This window comes from Panthera pardus, unplaced genomic scaffold (genome assembly GCF_024362965.1).
Source record: "Panthera pardus isolate Hobbes unplaced genomic scaffold, ASM2436296v1 HiC_scaffold_17, whole genome shotgun sequence".
Taxonomy (NCBI): domain Eukaryota; kingdom Metazoa; phylum Chordata; class Mammalia; order Carnivora; family Felidae; genus Panthera; species Panthera pardus.
Window position 1 is genome coordinate 124,098,116 of NW_026526732.1, and position 22,276 is coordinate 124,120,391.

The following is a 22,276-nucleotide window of genomic DNA, read 5'->3' on the forward strand; positions in this document are numbered from 1 at the left end:
GTGAGAGGTCTGGTCCCTCCTCAAAAGGAGTCTTTGGGCAAAGATGCAAATCCTCTTAGATAAAATTAGGGCAAAACCAATCAAGCTCAGTTTCGTTCCATAATGACCCCTGGAACTAAGGGAATTTTACATGTCTTTGTCACCAGATGGTTGCTCATTCCTTGGTTTTACTATCTCTTGCTGCCCTGCCAATTCTTTCCAGTTCTTTTCCTTGTTTCCTTCTCTTCCTTCTTTTCCTTTCATTCCTGAAGTGCCGAGCCATAAGTTCACTCCTTGGGCAAAGATCTAACTAGAGAAGGAGATGCCAGTCTTCCCTTTGTACACATCTTGTATTTTCAAGTGATTCTCTTCTCTTCCTCATTTTGCGTGGGAGTGGGAGGTGGGGGGCAACCACAGCAGTCCCGTCGGGCTGATAATTCACATTTATGATGATACTGTTTCTCCCTCATCAGTCTTAGCCTGATATTAGGGAGGAGGGAATGTGTATATCTGGAGTCCACAAATTACAGCCCATGGGACAAATCAGGCCCACTGCCTGTTTCTGTAAATAAAGTTTTATTGGAACACAGCCACATTCATCTATTGTCTATGGTTGCTTCTGCACTACAAGGCAGAGTTGAGTATTTTTTACAGAAACCATACCCACAAAGCCTAAACTATTAACTCTCTTGCTCTTCACAGAAAAAGATTACTGACCTCTGGTTTAGAGAATCACGGTTGATTGTAGTAAGACTAATTTCGCTGGGCAACTGGGTGGCTCAGTCGGCTAAGCATCCGAACTCTTGATTTCGGCTCAGGTCGTGATCTCTCAGTTGTGAGATTGAGCCCCGCATCAGGCTCCAAGCTGAATGTGGAGCCTGCTTGGGATTCTCTCTTTCCCTCTCTCTCTCTCTCTCTCTCTCTCTCTGCCCCTCCCCCGCTCTCATGTGCACTGGAGCTCTCTCTCTCAAACAATAAAATAAAATAAAATAAAAATAAACGTTTTAGAAAAAGAAATAAACATTTTAGGAGCGTCTGGGTGGCTGAGTCAGTTAAGTATCCCACTTGGGCTCAGGTCATGATTTCACAGTTCGTGAGTTTGAGCCCCGCATCAGGCTCTGTGCTGACAACTCAGAGCCTGGAGCCTGCTTCTGATTCTATCTACCTCTCTCTCTGCCCCTCCCCAGCTTGCGCTCTGTCTCTCTGTCTCTCTCTCAAAAATAAACATTAAAAAAATTTTTTTTTAAGAAAAATAAACACTAAAAAAAGAAAAAGACTGTTTTTGTCATCTCTTAAGAATCTCTTATGGAGATTTATGACCCTAATTGTATGAAACTTAACACCCCTTTGACCACTCTCCATTCCATGGACAAGAGCTTAATCCTATTTAATATTTTGTTACAATTGCTTAGACACACACACACACATACACACACAAACACACACTCCCCATTTGAAGTTTGACTCTTTGCTTGATACTTTAGTCTTTGGAACATAGACTTAAAGTCACCAAATAATATTACTTGAATTTTTTTTAAGATTTAATTTTTAAGTAATCTCTGCACCCATTGTGGACTCAAACTCACAACCCTGAGATCAAGAGTCACACGCTCTGCCAACAGAGCCAGCCAGGCTCCCCTAGTTGAATTATTTATAGCCAAGATTCAATGTGACTTTCAGAGACAGAGAGAAATAGAATTATTTCTTACTCTATCCCTCAAGAAACTTATGTTTGAGATCTCTGAATAACGAAGAATTAGCTAGCCCCTGACTTTGTTGATTTTCTTTACAGTATAGTGTTTCCTATTTAATTAATTTCTGCTACCTTTATAATTTGTTTTTCTACTTTCTTGGGTTTATTCGGTGTTCATTGTCTACTTCCTTTTTTTTTTTTTTTTTTTTTTAGTTCTATTTATTTATTTTGAGAGAGACAGAGAGGCAGACAGAGAAGGAGAAAGAGAATCCCAAGCAGGCTCTGTATTGTCAACACGGAACCCGACAGGGCTTGGATTCATGAACCGTGAGATCATGACCTGAGCCAAAATCAAGAGCAGAGAACTTAACCAACTGAGCCACCCAGGCGCCCCTGAACTCTTGCTTTTAAGGATGAGCCCAGGACCCTCATGCAGTTCTTATTTAAGATTTTTTATTTTGGTTTGGTTTGGATTTTCTGCAGCTTAGCTATGGTGTCTCTGGGTGTAGAATACTATTTGCCAAATTTCATTGACTTTAAAGTTCACTTTTTTCCTTCATGTTTTAATATTTCTGAAATCAGGATGCGTCTTACAACTAAAGGCCTTTTACAATAAGCTGCTGGTCAGACAGCCATCATGGTATGATTGTCATTGCCACATGGGCAAGCATGGGTTAAGCTTGGGTGACTTCAGGGCTTCCATAACCAATCTCTTTGGACTTTGACTTTTGTCCCCCAGCCCAGGCTTCAGCAAACTGTGGTTCACAGGCTGGCTGCCTATTTTTGTAGGACCTGTTTTTGTACAAGCAAACTGTTATTGGACCTGTTTTTGTACAAGCAAACTGTAAAAAACGTTGTAAAATTTTATTGGAACACACCCACGCTTATTTGTTTACATATTTTTTATGACCACTTCTTTTTTTTTTTAATATGAAATTTATTGTCAAATTGGTTTCCATACAACACCCAGGGCTCATCCCAACAGGTGCCCTCCTCAATGCCCATCACCCACCCTCCTCTCCCTCCTACCCCCCATCATCCCTCAGTTTATTCTCAGTTTTTTGAGAGTCTATGACCACTTCTTTAAAAACCTTTTTTGAATATTTTGATCTACATTAACAACCTCATTGATATTCTTTTCTGGTATTACTGCCTTTCTTTCTTTCTTTCTTTCTTTCTTTCTTTCTTTCTCTTTCTTTCTTTTTTGATAGATAGAAGGAGTGCAAACAGGAGAGAAGGGCAGAGGGAGAGAGAGAATCTTAAGTGCCATAGTCAGTGCGGAGCCAGACTCAGGGCTCAATCCCACAACACTGTGATCATGACCTGAGCTGAAATCAACTGGCGGATGCTCAACTGACTGAGCCACCCGTGCGCCCCTGCATACATTCTTTATTGCGGTTAAAAAAAATAATGACATAAAATTTACCCTCTTGACTATTTTTAGTGTAGAGTTCAATAGTGTGAAATATGTTCACATGGTTGTAAAATAGATCTCCAGACCTTTTTCATCTTATTAGCCTGAAATTCTATATTCATTAAATAGCAATTTACCTTTTCCCCCCTTCCCCAGCCCCACAGAGTCACTTTCTATGTCTATGACTTTCCTTCCTTTTCAAGGCCGAATTTTCTCATCCACTTATCTGTCACTGGGCATTTGAGTTGCATTCATGTCTTCGCTATTAGGAGTAGTGCTAGTTAACATGGGGGGTGCAAACATCTCTAACCATAAACTGCTTTTGTACTGCAATGGTGGAATTGAATAATTATGACAGAACCAGAGACTATATGGTCTGCAACCCTAAAATATTTAACATCTGGACTCCTTTTTTTTAATGTTTTAATGTTTATTTTGAGAGACAGACAGACAGAGTGTGAGTGGGGGAGGAGCAGAGAGAGAGGGAGACACAGAATCCGAAGCAGGCCCCAGGCTCCGAGCTGTCAGCGCAGAGCCCGACGCGGGGCTCTAACTCACAAACCCTGAGATCATGACCTGAGCCGAAGTCAGACGCTTAACCGACTGAGCCACCCAGGCACCCCTTAATATCTGGCCTCTTAAGAAAAGGTTCCAGACCCCTGATCTTAGGCCAGTAAGCCTCTCAGCTGTTTTCCTCAAATCACAAATCTCTGGACGTCCATTTCTCTGGTATCTTGGCTTACTAATGCCTCAACATCTTGCTGTGTCTTTCATGCTGTTAGAAAGGATGCATTTATATTTCATCCAGCTTCTTGGTTGTTTTCAGTAGAAGGGTTGGTCTGAATTGCACAGTCCATTAAAAAGTAAAAGTCAGCTCTAGCACCTTTTAATAAATTCTTTTTCTCTTTAAATCAAACGGAATCAGTTTCTGGGAATTTTTTTTTTTTTAACGTTTATTCATAATCTTTGAGAGAGAGAGGCAGAGACAGAGCGCGAGTAGGGTAGGGGCAGAAAGAGAGGAGACACAGAATCCGAAACAGGCTCCAGGCTCTGAGCTGTTGGCACAGAGCCCGATGTGGGGCTTGAACCCACGAACTGTGAGGTCATGACCTGAGCTGAAGTTGGATGCTTTACCCACTGAGTCACACAGGAGCCCCTCTAAATTTTTATTTTCATGCTCAGAGCATCCCATGTTAGCCAGTAGAGGCCCTTCAAGGTGACTCTGGTGTCTTTGAAAGGTTCTCATCCTTCTTGGAGCACTACCCAACTTTCTGTGCCACCTTGTTTTGCAGACTTATCTTACACTTTCCCTGACCAAGCTCTGGAACTGGTCTTTTCTCCAAGGAGCTTTAGATTAGCTGAAATGTTAGCAAAGCCCAGGAACACATTGGTACAAGCAAGTCTTAACATCCAACTACAGTCTTTGTGCTCAATTGCAAATAGCAAGACTCTAATCTCAAAATAAGCCTTGCCTGACAGCCTCTCTTTTTTTTTTTAATTTTTTTAATGTTGATATTTATTTTTGAGACAGAGAGAGACAGAGCATGAGCAGGGGAGGGGCAGAGAGAGAGAGACACAGAATCCGAGGCAGGCTCCAGGCTCCGAGCTGTCAGCACAGAGCCCGAAACTGCAAGATCATGACCTGATCTGAAGTCGGACGCTCACCCAACTGATCCACCCAGGCGTCCCCTTGACAGCCTAAACTTTGAACATATAAAGCACCATGATCACCGTGGTAAGTCCACTTACCTCCTGCCAGCATACAAAGTTGTTACAATATTTTGCCTATATTCCCTATGGTATACTTTATACTTTATATCCCTGTGACTCATTTATTTTATAACTGGAAGTTTGTATCTCTTTTTCAAATGTTTATTTGAAAGAGAGAGAGTCAGAGAGAGGGGGAGAATCTCGAGGCTCCATGCTGACAGCAATATTTCTATTTTTAGTGTTTTGTGGAAACTCCATACTGTTTCCTATGGAGCCTGAACCAACTTACGTTCCCACCAACAGTGCCCAAGGGTTCCCTCCTCCCCACATCCTCACCAATATTTGTGATTTCTTGTCTTTTTGATACTAGTCATTCTGACTGGCGTGAGGTGGTATCTCACGTGGTTTTGGTTTGCATTTCCCTGGTGATTAGCGACGGCGAGCATCTTTTCGTGTATCTGTTGGCCATCTGGATGTCTTCTTTGGAAAAATGTCTATTCAGGTCCTCTGCCCATTTTCAAATTAGAGTGGGGGAGCGTTGTTTGTTTGTTTCTGGTGTTGAGCTGTATATGTTCTTTATGTATTTTGGATGTTAACTCCTTATTGGATATGTCATTTGCAAATATCTTCTCCCGTTCAGTAGGTTGCATGTTTTGTTTTCTCGAAGATTTCCTTAGCTGTGCAAAGTTTTTGACTTTGATGTAGTCCCAACTGTTTACTTTTGCTTTTGATGCCCTTGCCTGAGGAGATGATCAAAAAAAAAAAAAAAAAAAGTATTGCTAAGACCCATGTGTAAGAGTTCATGGCCTGCGTTTTCTTTTAGGATGAACAGCCTAATCTAAAGGACCCTGTCTCCCTCCATGTCTGTTGATCTCTGTCACCTCACTTTGTTTTATTCTCTTCCCAGAACTGGCTCACGGTCTAAAATTGTCTTGCTTGCTGATATATTCTTATAGTTTTTCTATCTCTTCACCGTGGCTATAAAAGATCTATCTGTTTAAATACACAGGAAAATTGCCAGCGCGTGAAACTGGCACAATTTCTTTGCGAAATATATAAGTGAATAGGTGGAATCTTCTTGCTTAAAAATCCCATGAAAACACAACCTATTTCTTTACCCTTATTTTACATTTATGACTGTTTTTCCAATGGCATTTGCCCAGAGTCCCACCATTGCTTAGAAAAGTTTCTCAACTATATATCCAGATAGGAAAATTTGGATGCACGGTAATGACTACCCCGTTAGGGTTTTAGTAAATTTCCTACATTTTCCATATCTTTGCCTACCAGTCTACAATGTAGTCAAGTCACACTGTTGCTTTTTGTAACCGTATCCCCCATCAATCTCATGCTATTACTGTGGTTACTCTTTAAACCATTCTTCTTCCACTGGGTGGGTCATCTCTGATGCGCAGCCATGCAAGTGGAAAGTCTAATTTAAACACTTCCTGTGGAGTCCTCTGTAAAGGCCACCACATGAATGCTAATTGTGGCGTCTCCATGCCTGGGCCACTCCGAGGTATGCGGAAAGGGATCACCAAAGGTGTTGAGCACCAGAGTTTAAACGTGTAGACGTGGCAGTAATCAGTGCTTTTCCTCCGAGCTCTTCGTGACCCAGGAAATCTGCTTAGTGAAATCCTGAGAAAATGAATCTAAATGATAGTTTTCCAGCCAGTGATCCATGAGATGCAAGATGCACGTTAACCACCATGCACCCGTTTGCTCCTCCGCATTTTCTTAGTGATATAACTATGGATCTACTCTTTTGTCTTCATCTTTTATCTCACTTCCATAGTCTGGAATAGAGAACTACAGAGTTTTCTTTTCCGTAGTAAAATTTTCATCAGGAAAAAAATCACTTGAGACCGGGCCCTTGCTCTCATTTGGTCTAATGTTCTACACTACACTACATGTTCTTGGGACTCACGTACTGTCTGCTCTGTCCTGGGCAAAGGTAAGAGGCAGCTGGCCACAGCTCTCAATACACAGCCAGCGTGGAATTAAAAACCAAACAAACCGGTTTCGATAATTCAGCTTTGGTTCTGTAAGATGTTAACATTGGAAGTAGTGGGCTGAAGGATATACAAGAACTCTCTGTAATTTTTGTAACTTTTTTCCAAATTTAAAGTTATTTCAAAATAGAAATTTTTAAGAAAGCCCTCGAAAACCCTACCTTTTTGCTTTGCGCACCCGGCCTGAAGTTCACTAAGAATTCACTTTAACTGAAATAAATGGCCCCAAGTTCATAAAAAATTCACTTTAATCTTGCACTAACTTTCTCACCTGTTTCTCTTAATAGTCTCAGCCCCTGATCACATTATGCCCGAGATTCACCTCTACAGTTTGACACTGGATGCCGGCCATCACTTTCTGAATTTTGTTTTCTTTTCCCAAGCACCCTTTATTTTTGGAGCCCATTTATCTGATATAGCTCCTGGGATCCTTCCCAAGATGTAGGTCAGGCTTCCCGGGGCTCACAACAGGACTCTCGTCTTCCAGATAGCTACCGTGGGTGCCCATCACTTTTAAGTTTGTAGGTTCTTCCCTCACGGAAGAATGAACATGGACAGCCCCTCACCCTCCTCTCAGAGACGTTGCTGACAGTCCTCCTTCACCAGTCAGAACTTGGCTCTGAGAGGTTGACCTCTGGTATGTTTCCCATTGGCGCTTAAGCCCTAAGCCACCCTGACCAGAAGAGGGAGTAGTTACAATAAGGAACCTTCCAGTTTAGTCATTAGTTTTCCCAACTCCAATTGTTTGCCTACTAGTCTGTTCAAAAGGATCCCTGATCCAGTTTCTCACTTGGCATAGACTGCTGCACTAAATTCTTACCGTTTAAAAAGATTAGGACCTTTTCCTCTCATTTTTTGAAACAACGTGTGCAAAGAAAAAAATTTTTAAAACCAAAGTCTCTCTTAATTGCATCAAGCAACGAAAAAGAGAGATAGCAACTGGGATAGCAACTGCCATATATATATATATATATGGCAACCGAGATGTGTGTGTGTGTGTATTTAATTAGAATCATCATATATTTCAATGTATATTTATTTTCTGGCATTTTGATTCTTAACTCAATAAAGAGTATCTACCAGAAAGACCTACATCAGACCTCCAACATCGTGCACAGCAGTTAACGTGCTCTCTAATGTTGGGAACAACTCAAGGATATTGCTATCACTGCTACCATTTAAAATTGCATCACAAATTTCTGCCAATGTAAGAAGACAAAGAAGAAGAAGAAGAAGAAGAAGAAGAAGAAACAGGTAGACTTAATACTGGGAAGGAAAAGACAAAACTGTTATTTATAGATAATTACCACAAAATGCGAGGTATAATATACTATGAAACTACTAGGAATAATGAAAAAGTTTAATAAAATCCATATACATGATCAAAATCATTGTTTTCTTTTATACTATCAACAACAACACAGAAATACACTTTAAAAATCCCTGCCATTTGCAACTACGTGGATGGAAACTGGAGGGTATTATGCTAAGTGAAATTAGTCAGAGAAAGACAAATATCATATGACTTCACTCATAGGAGGCCTTTAAGAGACAAAACAGATGAACATAAGGGAAGGGAAACAAAAAATAAAAACAGGGAGGGGGACAAAACAGAAGAGACTCATAAATAGGGAGAACAAACTGAGGGTTACTGGAGAGGTTGTGGGAGGGGGGATGGGCTAAATGGGTAAAGGGCTTTAAGGAATCTACTCCTGAAATTATTGTTGCACTATATGCTAACTAACTTGGCTGTAAATTTTTAAAAAATAGAAAATAAAATTAAAAAAAAAAAATAAAGTAACTCTACCCCCAACAACTACACACTGAATCACATTGCCTTGAGTTGTTTCTTTTGTAGCTCATGTAACTTGTAAAAATTATCTTATTTCTATATTTGTTTACCTGTTTGTTTCCCCAGCCAAATAAAAATCATAAAGGAAAGGAAAAAAAAAATCCCATTCCCAGTAAGCGCAAAGAACTCTTTAAAATACAGGGCAATAAACATAACATGATATGTGCAAGACTTACATAAGAAACACCTGTATTAGTGAAACAGGGACACTTGGGTGGCTTAGTTGGTTGAGCGTCCAACTGATCCCACGGTTCGTAAGTTGGAGCCCCACATCCAGCTTGCTGCTGTCAGCAGGAACCCCGCTTTGAATCCTCTCCCTCTCTGTCTCTGTCCCTTCCCCTCTTGTGCTCTCTCTCTCTCTCTCTCTCTCAAAAATAAATAAACCTTAAGAAAAATATGTTAGTGAAATAGGGGCGCCTGGGTGGCTCAGTTGGTTGAGCGTCCGACTTTGGCTCAGGTCATGATGTTGCAGTTGACGAGTTCGAGCCCTGCGTCAGGCTCTGTGGTGATGGCTCAGAGCCTGGAGCCTGCTTCGGATTCTGGGTCTCCCTCGCTCTCTGCCCCTCCCCCACTCACGCTCTGTCTCTCTCTGTCTCTCAAAAATAAATAAACATTTAAAAAAATTTAAAAAATACTAGTGAAATACATAAATGAGGACCTGAATAAATAGATGTATTCCAGAGTGATGTTGTCAAGGTATAATTACCCCCAAATTAATCAATATGAATTCTGTGCAAATTCCATCAAAATCCTAACAGGATGTTTCAAGGGATTTGATAAACTGTTTCTAGCATTTGCCTGAAAGTGAATGAGCAAAGATTGCCATGAACATGTTGTAAGGGATTCTTTGTCCTGTGCAGAGCAGAGATCTACTGTAATTTTTGAAATACGGTTTTGGCACATGAATAGCCCCAAACATCAATAGAACAGAGTAGATTCCAGAAAAGACCCCCAAATATTGAGAATTTAGTACATAATCATATTGGCATTTCAAACCAATGGGGGAAAAGATGGTATTTTGGGATAACTGGCTTTCCTTAGCAGAGTAAAAATTTAGGTGCCTACCTGAAATAAATTATAGATATTAGATGTACACACACACACACACACACACACACACTAGGTGCCACAAAATAAATTACAGATGGCTGAAATCCTGAAGAGTTAAACATAGAGGGAAAAATAACTACGAAAGAAAAAAAAATACAGGAAAATTTTCGTATCTTTTGTGTGGGGAACATGTTATAGGTGAGGTTCTCCCAAAACCAGCCTCTGAAATGGAAATTTGTGTGCAAGGGAGCTCTTCAGATTCAGTACTTATGGGGGAAGAGAAGGGATCAGGATTAGGTAAAGAAGCCGGGCTGAGATACAATTACAATGAAGCCTCATCCAGGCACTGGGTGCAGGCTGACCCCCATGGGGGAGGTGACCGGGGATGCAGGGTGGCTCTCTTAGGCTGAGAGTGACCCTCAGAGAGGGCTGCCGGCTTCCGTCCCGAGGAGATCTCATTTGTGCAGTGCACAATCCACACTTGAGCAGCATGGATCAATTTCTTCTTGTACATTTGGGCAGCAGCTCCTCCAAGATCCCACAAGTATCTTTTCTTAGGGAAAACTTACAAAGGGAAGATTAGTAGAATGACTTACAGCTTCCACTGCTGCCGCTGGTCTTGAAGCCATAACTGATACTCAGTGTCTCCTTCTCTTTCCCAGTCCAGATTCCCCGTGTCCTTCACCAGAACCCCAGCGAGTTTGGATGGCTTACTTGTTGAGGTGAGCCAGACCCTCATCTGAGGGTCCGAGCCTCTGATCACTATGCACTTCTTTTTTTTAATTAAAAAACATTTTTTTTAACGTTTATTTATTTTCGAGACAGAGCACAAGTGGGGGAGGAGCAGAGGGAGAGGGAAACACAGAATCGGAAGCAGGCTCCAGGCTAAGAGCTGCCAGCACAGTGCCCGACGCGGGACTCGAACTACAAAACTGCGAGATCGTGACCTGAGCCAAGGTCGGACGCTTAACCGACTGAGCCGCCCAGGTGCCCCTGATCCCTATGACTTTTCATGCCATGGCTATTGTATTCATTTGTCCTCAAAACCGAATAAGGGGGGGCGCCTGGGTGGCTCAGTCGGTTAAGCGGCCGACTTCGGCTCAGGTCGTGATCTCGCGGTCTGTGAGTTCGAGCCCCGCGTCGGGCTCTGTGCTGACAGCTCAGAGCCTGGAGCCTGTTTCAGATTCTGTGTCTCCCTCTCTCTGACCCTCCCCCGTTCATGCTCTGTCTCTCTCTGTCTCAAAAATAAATAAACATTAAAAAAAAAATTAAAAAAAAAAAAAACCCGAATAAGGGACATAGATGCTTGCACATTCTGCAGTGCCAGAAAATAAGAAAGCGTTCAAGGAAAAAGCCCAACAGTGATGGGAGTGTGTCGAAGAGAGGCAGGAACGACGTGAAAAGAATTACCTCTGGCCAAAGCTGAAACAGTTGGGGGGGGGGGGGGGGAAGAGGGGAGGAGTATTGGATTATAACCTGAAGTTTAAAATAAATATCTACGAGCCTCACTGATATAAATATTCGAATGAACTGGGGGAATTGACAAATCTCTCTTTTAAAAAGAAGTTTATTTTTCTTTATTTTGAGACAGAGATAGAGAGCAAGTGGGGGAGAAGCAGGGAGAGAGAGGGAGACAGACTCCCAAGCAGGCTCTGTGCTGTCAGCGCAGAGCACGAAGCGGGGCTTGAACTCAGGGACCATGAGATCATGACTTAAGCCGAAATCAAGAGTCGGACGCTTACCTGGCTGAGCCACCCAGCTTCTCAGAGACAACTCTCTTTTATAGAAGAATTCCAAATAATTGATGTGGGTATTCTACTCTAAAGAAGGTGGGGCTCAACTCCCCATTCCTTATATACAGGCTGCGAATAATGATTTCCTTCCAAAGAGTACTTACTGAGTGGAAAGGGGAAAAAAGAGTAACCTTACAGTGGAGAAACATGACAAACATTACTTAAGTCAGGTGATCAAGGTTAGCCTCAACTCTGATAAGTCATGTACCCTTGATATGATGTACCCTTGATATGATGTGATGGAAATGGCACTTAATCTCTGTGGTCTTCCTCCTCCAGTCTAACCATGAGCAAAACATTGGACAAAACCACGGTGGGGGCGGCGGCGGGGGGGGGGGGGGCACTTTACAAAACACCTGACTAGTACCCGTCAAAATCGCCAAGGTCATCGAAAACAAGAGAAGTCGGCAAAACGATCATAGCCTGATGACCAAATGCCATGTGGCCTGCTAGATGGGATCCTGGAACCAAAAAAAGGACATTAGGTAAAAATTTAGGAACTCTAAATAAAATGTGCCATACTAATGTAATATGTTGATAGCAGGGGAAACTGAGTTAGGGGGTATATGGGCACTTTCAGTGCAACCTGCAATGTGTCTGTAAAACTATTCTAAAATGAGAAGTTTATTTATTCTTATGTATTTATTTATTTTTTTAAGATTTTATTTTTAAGAAATCTCTACACCCAGCCTGGGCCCGAACTCACAACCCCGAGATCAACAGTTGCACGCTTCACCAACTGAGGCAGCAAGGTGCTGCTTTGCACATATTTAAAATAAATTAAAAAAAAATGCTAGAAGAATTATCTTGTGAAGCTTGGTCTTTGGTGCATATTACCCAACTATCGAATAAAGATACACCATAGCCCCAAAGGTGGAAAACAATATATTAATTTATTTCCAAGACAATAACATGGAACATCATGAAAAACAAGGATGGGTTTAGAAGTTTCAGCCATCCCTGGAGGCTAGTGGAAACCCACTTGCCCAAACACTACAATCTTCCAATATTAAGGTTTTTAAGACACAGAGATGGACCAACGACAGACATGTAAACATCTTCTATTCCCAAAGGCTTCTCGTTCTAGAGGAGAACGATCCAGTGTAAAACGTGTCTTCTTCTCAGGTGGGGTCATTTAAAGAAGTTGAAAGAAAAGATGATTTTTAGACTCATTAGCTCTAGATGGGTTCCTTATGCTTCAACCCTTTACCACTTTGCACAGTTCTGTCTTTTTCAGTAGCTGGACAAAAATAAGGCTTTACTTCAAAGGCATTCCCTTAAATACAACGAACATTCAACAGACACAGTGAGAGGAAAAAAGGCAAAACCGTGTTAAGGGTATCATTAGCTGTAGTTAACTTTTTTTTTTGGTGAGAATAAATAAATATTAAGGAACTCAATGGATGTAGGAATACAAAAGTAGACTTCACATTTTTCTGACGTGATAGGACATTTTCTCATATTAACACTGACACTGCTCTTAAAACCTACCCTCTCTGGTATACTAACTACGGCTTTATTTCACCTTCTCAGGAAACTGAACTAAGGAGACCAATAAGAACATCCCAATCCTCAGAGAACTTGTTTCCTAATGCTTATCAACAACCTCTCTAAGCCTTGCTTAATTTATCTGCAAAATGGGGGTAATCGTGTGAGCCTCCCAAGAGTGTTTGTAAGGTTTTAATGCAATGAGCCCGCTAACAGGCCTCAGCTTCGGTCTATTCCTTCCCTTCTTTCTTTGGAATGGTCTCTGATTTAGACCCTCATTTCTGACTACTCAGATCCCTGGCCGGACAGCCCAAACTACGACCCTGGATGTGAATGCGTTAAAATACAAGCAATCTGTGAGATTCTCTAGAGCAGCCTTCCCCACATGGATGCTATTATCAAGAATTTCAGACGCAAGTAGCTTCTGTCTTACTTTTCTCCTTGTCTCAAGCACATATCTGGTGTGTAACAGACGCTCAAGAAATATTTACCGTGTGCTGAGGGAACGAATTGGGTAAGAGAACGGGACAAGGGATAAGCGACAGAGAAGCTCACTCACAGCTGAAAGCTCTTAAAAATCTAGGCACTCTTATCAGCACCAAGCATTGTAAAGCTACTCAGAAAATACTCTGGAGTCCTTAAAGTGTCGCGGCATAGAGTCTGGATTCCATTTTGCAGGTAAGATCACTTTGGTGGGGGATGGAGGGTGGTGATCCAAGAGGCGAGTGATTCATTCCTGAGGGTTAGAGACTTGGGAAGAGAGCCATGCAACAGCACCTCAGTTCTAGAAATATCTTCCTTCTGTGGGAACTTTTTAGCATTCGCCATGGAAAACAATGGAAGAGGGACCAGAGTACATTCTGACCCACAAGAAAGGTCCTGTTTCCCTGGGGTCCCTCTGCCGAAGCAGCCACCAGTGACTGCTGTCTGATAGCATATCCCGCCTCTTGTCAACGACTTACATTCTGTACAGACCTTCAGACACGGTAAGCTCACCGTGCTCGTGTTGAAACTCAGGAAACATGATCTAGTTCTCCATTCTAGCAGCTCAGGCTTTAAAGGAGATTGCTGAGGTGCCCAGGAAGCTGTTTCTATGCCCGGGGGGGCCGCTGAGCAAAGAGGAGGGGTATCCATGAACGCGTGGCTACGGGTCTGGCATAAGAGATTCCTTCTCCGGGGAAACACAGTTCCTATTTTCCTAAACAGTATTATCTATAGCTCTCCTTTCCGTGAGAGCATCTCTCTCTCTGATGAGTATCTGGTGTAAAGGTCTGACGCCAGTTCCACTGGCCAGGGTTCCGATCACGAGCCCGACGTGGAATGACCGTTAAGAGAAGGCCAGGATGCCGAACGTGCCAGCATCGACCTGTGCAGCCCTCCTGATTGCACAGTTCCCAGTGCCCGGCGGGGGTTGTAACACATAATAACCCGGCCAGGTCCTGCAGCCGTGACCTCGCGGCTACAACCGTTACTGTAAGCGGGGCCGGGTTCTCTCACGAAGAAAAGGCCGCGGCTGCCCTCCGATCACGGGTTAGAGTGGCTCAGAAGTACCAGCTGGGTTGGATCACGGTTTCGCTCTGATTCAGGGTTCTTTCTCGAAGCCTCAGTTCCAGGCATTCCACAGTGAGGGGGTACGTAGTCAGCTCAAACTTGTTAGCAAAGAGGCTGGGCGAATTGATCAACCACTTCAAGTCCCCGTTTCCATAGATACAAATGCCGTGTACGTAGCGGCCTGCAGAGGAGAGAAGAAACCGTCAGAACATGCCTGGTCTGGAAAGCTGGGGGTGGTGAAGGGGCGCAGCGGCAGAGTGGGGCCTGTCTACTGAGTAGCTAACGCTGTGCCCGGTGCTCTGGGACTCCGTATGACACGGGGTCGTGTCGGCCCGGCCCACAAGGAAGTGAAACCCCTTCTGGAAAGCTAAGGGGGACACATCGGTGCTTGAACAACAGGAGGGTTCAATGATATGAGGCAAGAGCGGCCACAGGCATCGTGAGACGATTCATGTGTTCTGGCCTGAGGGTTATGGGTAAGAAGTTCCAGAAGCGGACGGGTGGGAGAGGTCTTTCTGGGAGGCACCGGTCAGACCTCTTCTTTGAGCCGGGGCTTAGTCTCTCCAAGTGCTTACGTTCGTCTCCTCTTAGAGGAGAATCAACCCCACTGATGTGACATGTCTCCACACGCCAGCTTGACTCCCCTCCCAATCCCCGCCACGTCTTTCCCGTGACACCCACACCACTCCTATTTTTTCAGCGCCCTGGGCATTTCTCCCCCTTTCTCTCACAGCCCCCACCCCTGGTAGCAACTCTGGCAGCTGCACCTTCAAGATCGTCGCAGAATCTGATCGCTTCGCACCGCGTCCGCTACTCCCGTCCCGGCCTGTGCCACCTCTATCTTCCCGCCAGAGCTGTCACAATAACAACTGGGTTCTACTGTCCCCACCTCTGCCTGTTGGTATGTTCTCAGCACCACGGCCACGGGGACTGTTCTGCTCGCAAGCACACCATGATGTCGCCTCATCTCATGTGCACGCACAGCCCAAATCCCAGCAATGGCATCGAAAGCTCCTGAGTCTGGCCTTTGACCTCCGGCCCCTTGCTCACCTGATTACAATGCTTCCCAACGCTGCTCATTCACTCCCGCCGCAGTGGCCTCCTTGCTGCCCGCCCCCCAACCCCCCCACCGCACACCAGGCATGTTCTACCTGAGAGTCCACATAGTTCTTCCTCCCCAGGCAGCCCCCTTCCGCCAGCTTCCTCCAGACCTCCCGCAGACTCCCTCTCTCACCACCCCAGGTATCTGCCTCAAGGCCGAGTTCTCAGGGAGGCCTCCTCTGACCCCCTTCTGCCTTCCCCAATTCATTTTTCTCTTAGCTCTCGCTGCCAACGGATAGATTGGTATGTCAGGGCCACGAACGCAAATATTTGGCTTATTGTCTTTCTCCCTGGCCTGGGATGGAAGGTCCGAAGAGCTGGAACCAGAGGCCCTTTTGCTGTTCTCTCTGTCCCAACCTGCATCCGGGACAGTTCCTGGGAAGTATTAGGTGTTAAATTAATAGCTATTGAATGAAAGGATGGAGACGAATGAGTGGAGAGTTAGTGGAAGGACAGAACTTGGCCGGCGGGGGGGGGCGGGGGGAGGTGGCATCAGGGGCATGGATGGTGGCTTCATTTGGGGAAAATGTGCAGGGGGCGGATTTTCTCTACAAGAGAGAATTTGGTTGGCAAGGGGGTTAGAAAAGGAATGGGAGGAAGTTGAACCTCTTTTCTAGAGGTTTCTTGGCTCGCACTGGAAAGACTACGGTTGACTGACTTAAACTGAAGGGCTGGGCCTTTTTTAATCCCATAAATAGGGAGAGTCTTTGAAGAGGTTTGAATGGAAGAATCAGAGGGTAAATTGGGCTTTAGCAGCATTAGTTTTACAGAGCTTTGCAGGGTACAGTTAGAAATCCACCACGAGGCCGCAGTAATAACGTAGACCAGAGAGCTGGTTCCAAGTTCATGGCGTTGGCATGAGTGGGAAAGGAAGGGTCATCGAAACAGAACAGAGAGAGGCTGACAGGATTAATGTCATTAATCGTGATTCATTTAATACAGCTGGCAGGAAGCACAATAGAGAGGGGAAATGGATGGGGGACAGAAGCCAGAGTAGTGGGCAGTCGGAGATAACTGGGGAGTGAGAACGGAATGCAGGTGCATAAGCACACCCATGCTTAAGAAAACAAAGTGGAGAGACCATTTCAGGGCACGTGAACTAGAGGCTCACAGACAACGGGGTCTTCAGGCTACAGGCGATCATGACACTGAAGGAGAAGGAAAAGGGCCAGCACGAGGGCACCACTGGGACGCAAGAAAACAAGGGGATCCCTTAAGGGAAACCCGCACATAACCGAGACCCCGGATGGGGACCCTGGTTGTGGGGATGGGTGACTTTTCCTTCTCGGGACAGGAAGGAACAATGAGAAGCGTGTGTCCAAAATACCCTGAGATGGTGGAAGGGGACGGCGTGACAATCCGGTTAAGGGGATTTGGGTCACGTGTCTTGAAAGTTCTTCCTCAGGTTGAAACTGTTACCTTTTGGGGTCCGAAAGGACGTTTGGGCATAGGATTGAGAGTTCAAAGCAAGCAGGAAAGATGAAAAGAAGTACGTCGGGAAGGGCACCGGGACAGTTCTGGAACAGTCCCCAGCAATGCTCTGGTCAGGGAAACACAAATGGCCAAAAGCAGATGGTGGAAGTGATTCCATGTGTGAGTTGGCCTTGTAGGGTCAAATGGCAGGGGAGCCTGGTTTGTTCGTGAGAACAGCAGGGGACGGCTGATCCAGTATAGAGGCTGGAAAAGGAGTCCTCAGAAGGATGCTAGCAGAAGGAGGAAGCTGGGACCGTTGAAACTCTGGCAATCCCAATTTTATTTTATTTTATTATTATTTTTTTTAACGTTTATTTATTTTTGAGACAGAGAGAGACAGAGCATGAACAGGGGAGGGTCAGAGAGAGGGAGACACAGAATCTGAAACAGGCTCCAGGCTCTGAGCTGTCAGCACAGAGCCCGATGCGGGTCTCGAACTCACGGACCACGAGATCACGACCTGAGCCGAAGTCGGCCGCTTAACCGACTGAGCCACCCAGGCGCCCCAATCCCAATTTTAAAAAAGCAAACACATCGGGGACTTAGGTGGCTCCGTCGGTTAAGCAACCGACTCTTGATTTCGGCTCAGGTCATGACCTCAAGGTTCGTGGGTTGAGCCCCGCATCGGGCCCCACACTGCTTGGGATTCTCTCTCTCCCTCTCCCTCTGCTCTTTCCCCCTCCTCTCAAAATAAATATGTAAACTTAAAATAATAATAATAATAATAATAAAGCAAACGCATTTCAAACAACAACACATTTTAGGTGTGGGATATAGCAATAAACAAATTGGTCAAAAATCCTAACCCTCTTGGGGCTTCACTTCTGTTCTGGGGAGAAAGACAGTAAAGATATAAAGTCTGTAAGTCAGTGAAGAAAACCAGCCGAGTAACAAGAAATTGTCACCAGAGATGGGAGCTCCAAGTTCCAGACCGTAGAGCTAGAGTATTCTCTGTGATTCTAAGGGCCTATAAAGTAGGTGCGCATCCATGGGTTTGGAACAAATCCACCACTCACGACCAAGGGGGAAAGGTCCGGATTGTACTCCAGACTTACAAGCACTGTTCTGCCTCCTCTGGGTTATGTCTTTTCTTTTCCCCATCTAGTGGTTTGGGGGACAAACTATTTTTAGGTTCGGAACCATATCAGGCTTTCAGATGTTCACCGGCATCACAGGCACTAAGAGAAGAAAAATGAGACATTTGTCTCAGAGGCTTGGGCTACCCAAGCTGTGTACCCTCTGCAGGTTCCTGGCTTGGAGCTACTCTCATGGGCCCACCTGTCGTGTGATAAGTAAAGGTCCCTATAAAAATGGAAACCTGACTAGCTGGTACCTTGTCTATGGGGTAGGGCCTGGATACAGGTGAGGACAAGGAGAATGAGAGTAAGGTTCTAGGGAGGGGCAGGGCTTGGTGCTGACACACAGAACAGAAGCTTCCGTGGTAGAGGCCAGAGGCGCAAAGTAATGACGTCACAGGGGTCCCTGCCGTGGCGGCTGAAGTCTTCCAGTGTTACAGCTGGAGAGGAGGTGGAGAAGCAGATCAGGTGACCACAGCAGTCCCACAGGGAGGACGACAGGGTTACAGGAGGACTGTGGAAAAGGCAACACATCTCAAGTATTGGGACCTCGACTAATGGCCATGGTCTCTTTTCTAAAGAAGTCCCCCAGAGATCAAAGAGCAAAGCAACCTTCTCTCCACTCTCTTCCTGCTCCAAGGAGGGCAGGCTGTGATGAGAATGCAGGCAGGGGGCGGGAGATGTCCTCTGGGGAAAATGTGGGCTGATTAAGGTAAAGAGATGAAGACGCTGAAGAGCAGGGTGTACGGGACGAGAGCGTGTTACCATCTTCAGCGGATGGGGACCTCAGGAAGACACGAGAAGGGGGTGGGGTGTAAATCTGAGACAGAGCCTTTAAAGAGGAAATCAAGTGAAAATGAGGTCACACAGGCTGGGCCCTGATTCAATATGGGTGGTGTCAGTATAAAAAGAGATTGGGACAGAGACGCACACAGAAGAAAGAAGACCACGTGAGGACCCGGGAAGAAGGCAGTATCTCTAAACCTCTCAGAAGAAACCAAATCTACAGCCACCTTGATCTCGAACTTCGAGCCTGCAGAACTGGGAGGGAATAAGTTCCTGTTATTTAAGCCATCCGGTCATTCATCCTAGTGAATGAATACCATGCTGAGTAGGTACCAGACAGTGTGAATGGAACGTATGCCAGGGCTGATAAAAACACTTCTTTAGAAAGTTCTATCGCAGGGTCGCCTAGGTGGCCCGGTCGGTTAAGCGCCCGACTCTGCGTTTCGGCCCAGGTCGCGATCTCACGGTTCTCGGGTTGGAGCCCTGTGTTGGACTCTGTGCTGGCAGCGTGGAGCCTGCTTGGGTCTGTGGTGAGACCATGACGTCACTTCTCATCCTGACCACTTCCCCTCCTCACCACCGCACTCCCAAAAGAAAGAGAAATAAATCATGTGAAGACAGCAGAAACTAGCAAGAAAATACCATTATAAGTCGAGCCCACCTCTCAACCCCCTCAGGAATCATGAGCTGGAGCATGTCGGCGAGACCCCGAAGTCTCCTTTTCAAGGCCCATGTCTTCAAGCCTCTAGCTACTCCGGGAACTCGGATTGTTTTAAATACACAAGCAGTTCTCTCCGCGAGAACCCCTGTATTCCACAGCTACCTCCATGCCAACACCAACAAGCAGTGTGGCCTCAAAGAGTGAAGTGAGTGCCTCACCATGGCAGCCTCCGTGTTTATCTTCCATGTCCATCCACTTTATAGCCCTGAGGTTACCGGTCCACGACGCATTTGGCATGGAGCCCGGGACACCTGGAACATTGATAAGGGAGAAAAGCAGACATGAGAACCAAGACAGAAGGGTGTCGATTGCATCAGTGAAGCCTCCAGGTCATGTTCACTTTTTCACTACGTTATCTTTCGCGTTAGATTTTCCATCACTGGTGCAAGACCTCAGAAGCTCGTGGTGTGAGTAGCTGGTGGTTATGAGCTCTGCCTTGCTACCAGTAAAAATACATATGCACATATAGGTGTTTTTTCATAATGTGTGCCCAAGCCTGCAAAATAGAGGTTAAGAAATACCGTAGCAGGAAACCGTAATGCAGATGGACAAGTTGAGGAGTTTTGGGTCATCTCTCAATGGCCTTGAGCTGAATTCACTTTCAATCCTAATATCACAGCTATTTCGGACTTTCCATGTGACCTCGATCTTAAAATGAAAGCTCAGGAAACAGGCTACCCTAGGTGCTAAGCACTAATTAAGTGAACTTGCAGTATGAGGCATACAGAAGGGAAATATCTTGCTTACTACATATAAACTCAAACAAATCCCTTAACACACGATCCTTCTTTATTTGTTAAAGTGCTTCTTGAGCATTTGGTGTTGCCGAGCATTGTGTGAGGCCCTGGGAACAGAGAGAGAGGAGACAAGACGTGATTGCCGGTCACCCAAAGAAGATGAACAGTTGACCCCAAGCAGGAAGTTGTGAGCTTTGAGTTTTTCCTAGGAAGACTGGTGTGCCCTGACCTCCCCAACTTCTCTATTTCTTTCAGGTGTTCTTTTGGCCAGACGTTTAGTTGCCGACCCACTACCCAATTAGTTACCGGATTCACCTTTGAAAAGTAAGAAGCCTTGGGGCACCTGGGTGGCTTGGTCGGTTAAGCGTCCGACTTTGGCTCAGGTCATGATCTCACGGTCCGTGAGTTCGAGCCCCGCGTCGGGCCCTGTGCTGACAGCTCAGAGCCTGGAGCCTGCTTCCGATTCTGTGTCTCCCTCTCTCTCTGACCCTCCCCCATTCATGCTCTGTCTCTCTCTGTCTCAAAAATAAATAAACGTTAAAAAAAAATTAAAAAAAAAAAAAAAAAGAAAAGTAAGAAGCCTTGAAGAGAGGAGAGGACAGCTCTAGAGGTCGCCATCTTGCTAAGCAGGGCTTTTCCTCCTTGGCATTATTGACACTTTAGGCTGGATAATTCGTTGTTGTAGGGCCTCTCCCGGGCATTGTAAGATAGCAGCATCCCTGGATTCCACCCACCAGATGCCACTAGTACACGCCCCCCAGTTGTGACCATTAAAAACATCTTCCGGTGTTGCCAAATGTCCCCGGGGTCGGGGGTGGGGGGGCGGAACTGCCCCATTTGAGAAACACTGTGCTAAACTATTTTAAATAACCCTCTCCATCTCAGTAACTTTTGCCTACTCCTATCGAATAGTTTTACCCCAAGGTTCCCATTATTGGAAAATAAGTACGTGGGAATCAAATGCAAATACAACAAAAGAAGAAATATTTTGCTTCATAAGAGCTCCGGCAATTTTCACCAGTGCGCAATGCAATCTGAATGTGATTCTAATGTATTGACACAGGTATGACATGTGTACCCAAATGGTAACAGTCCCTTCCTACAAGATCTGGTAGGCTGAATAATACCACTCCCCTCGACATATGCTCAAAGAAGTCCGAATCCTAATCTCTGGAACCTGATAATATGTTATGTTACAGGTGAAAGAGAATTCAGTTTGCTAATCAGCTGACCTTAAAATAGGGAGATTATTTTGAATTATCAAGGTCAGTGCAATGCAATCACAAGGGTCTTTAACAGTGGAAGAGGGAGGTAAAGAGTTAGTCTTTTTTTTACTATTTAAAGGTAGAGGAATGGGGTAAGGACCATGGTCATTAGAAGCTGAAAAAGGCCCAGACCCTACAGAAAGGAACGGAGACCAGCCAATGTTTTGGTTTTAGTCTGGTGAGACCGTGTCAGAATTCTGTCCTACCGAACTGTATCATAATACATCTATGTTGTCTAAGCTTCTAAGTCCGTGGTAGATTGTTACAATGGCAAATAGAAAACTAATACACATACTAACTAGACAAAAACTTACTCAAGATGATAAGTATTTTTTCATAAGAAAAAAGAAACTGGGCAAGACCAATAATTTTCAAGAAGTTTAAGTGGATTGGGCACATAAACATGTTTCCTCTTTAAAAACATTAATAAAAATGTGCATCTTCAGAAGAAAAAAGCTCTGTTCTTCTGCCCTGATGTCACATGATAATTATATGATGCTCTGAATCAAGAATTGTACCAAGGTCTCCCAACCAAAATTAAATTATGCAAGCCTTTCCTGTAAATAGCATGAATC

General features: G+C 44.7%; 1 protein-coding gene and 1 long non-coding RNA gene across 3 annotated transcripts in view; both read right to left on the reverse strand.

The window, feature by feature from the left end:
• Nucleotides 1-3,701, reverse strand: part of LOC128777718 (uncharacterized) — a 57,254-nt gene extending 53,553 nt beyond the window's left edge. The window contains exon 1 of the long non-coding RNA XR_008423050.1: nt 3,663-3,701. This is a non-coding gene — a long non-coding RNA (uncharacterized LOC128777718). The remainder of the gene's footprint in view (nt 1-3,662) is intronic.
• Nucleotides 3,702-12,377: 8,676 nt separating this feature from the next.
• The window catches only part of LOC109249650 (glucosaminyl (N-acetyl) transferase 2 (I blood group)), a 55,661-nt gene continuing 45,762 nt past the window's right edge, over nt 12,378-22,276 (reverse strand). For both annotated transcript variants that reach the window (XM_019420141.2, XM_019420138.2), the window contains exons 2-3: nt 19,858-19,950; nt 12,378-14,723 (exon numbers count right to left, since the gene is read on the reverse strand). In XM_019420141.2, coding sequence (XP_019275686.1) covers nt 14,533-14,723; nt 19,858-19,950 — 284 coding nt within the window. In that variant the 3' untranslated portion in view covers nt 12,378-14,532. The remainder of the gene's footprint in view (nt 14,724-19,857; nt 19,951-22,276) is intronic.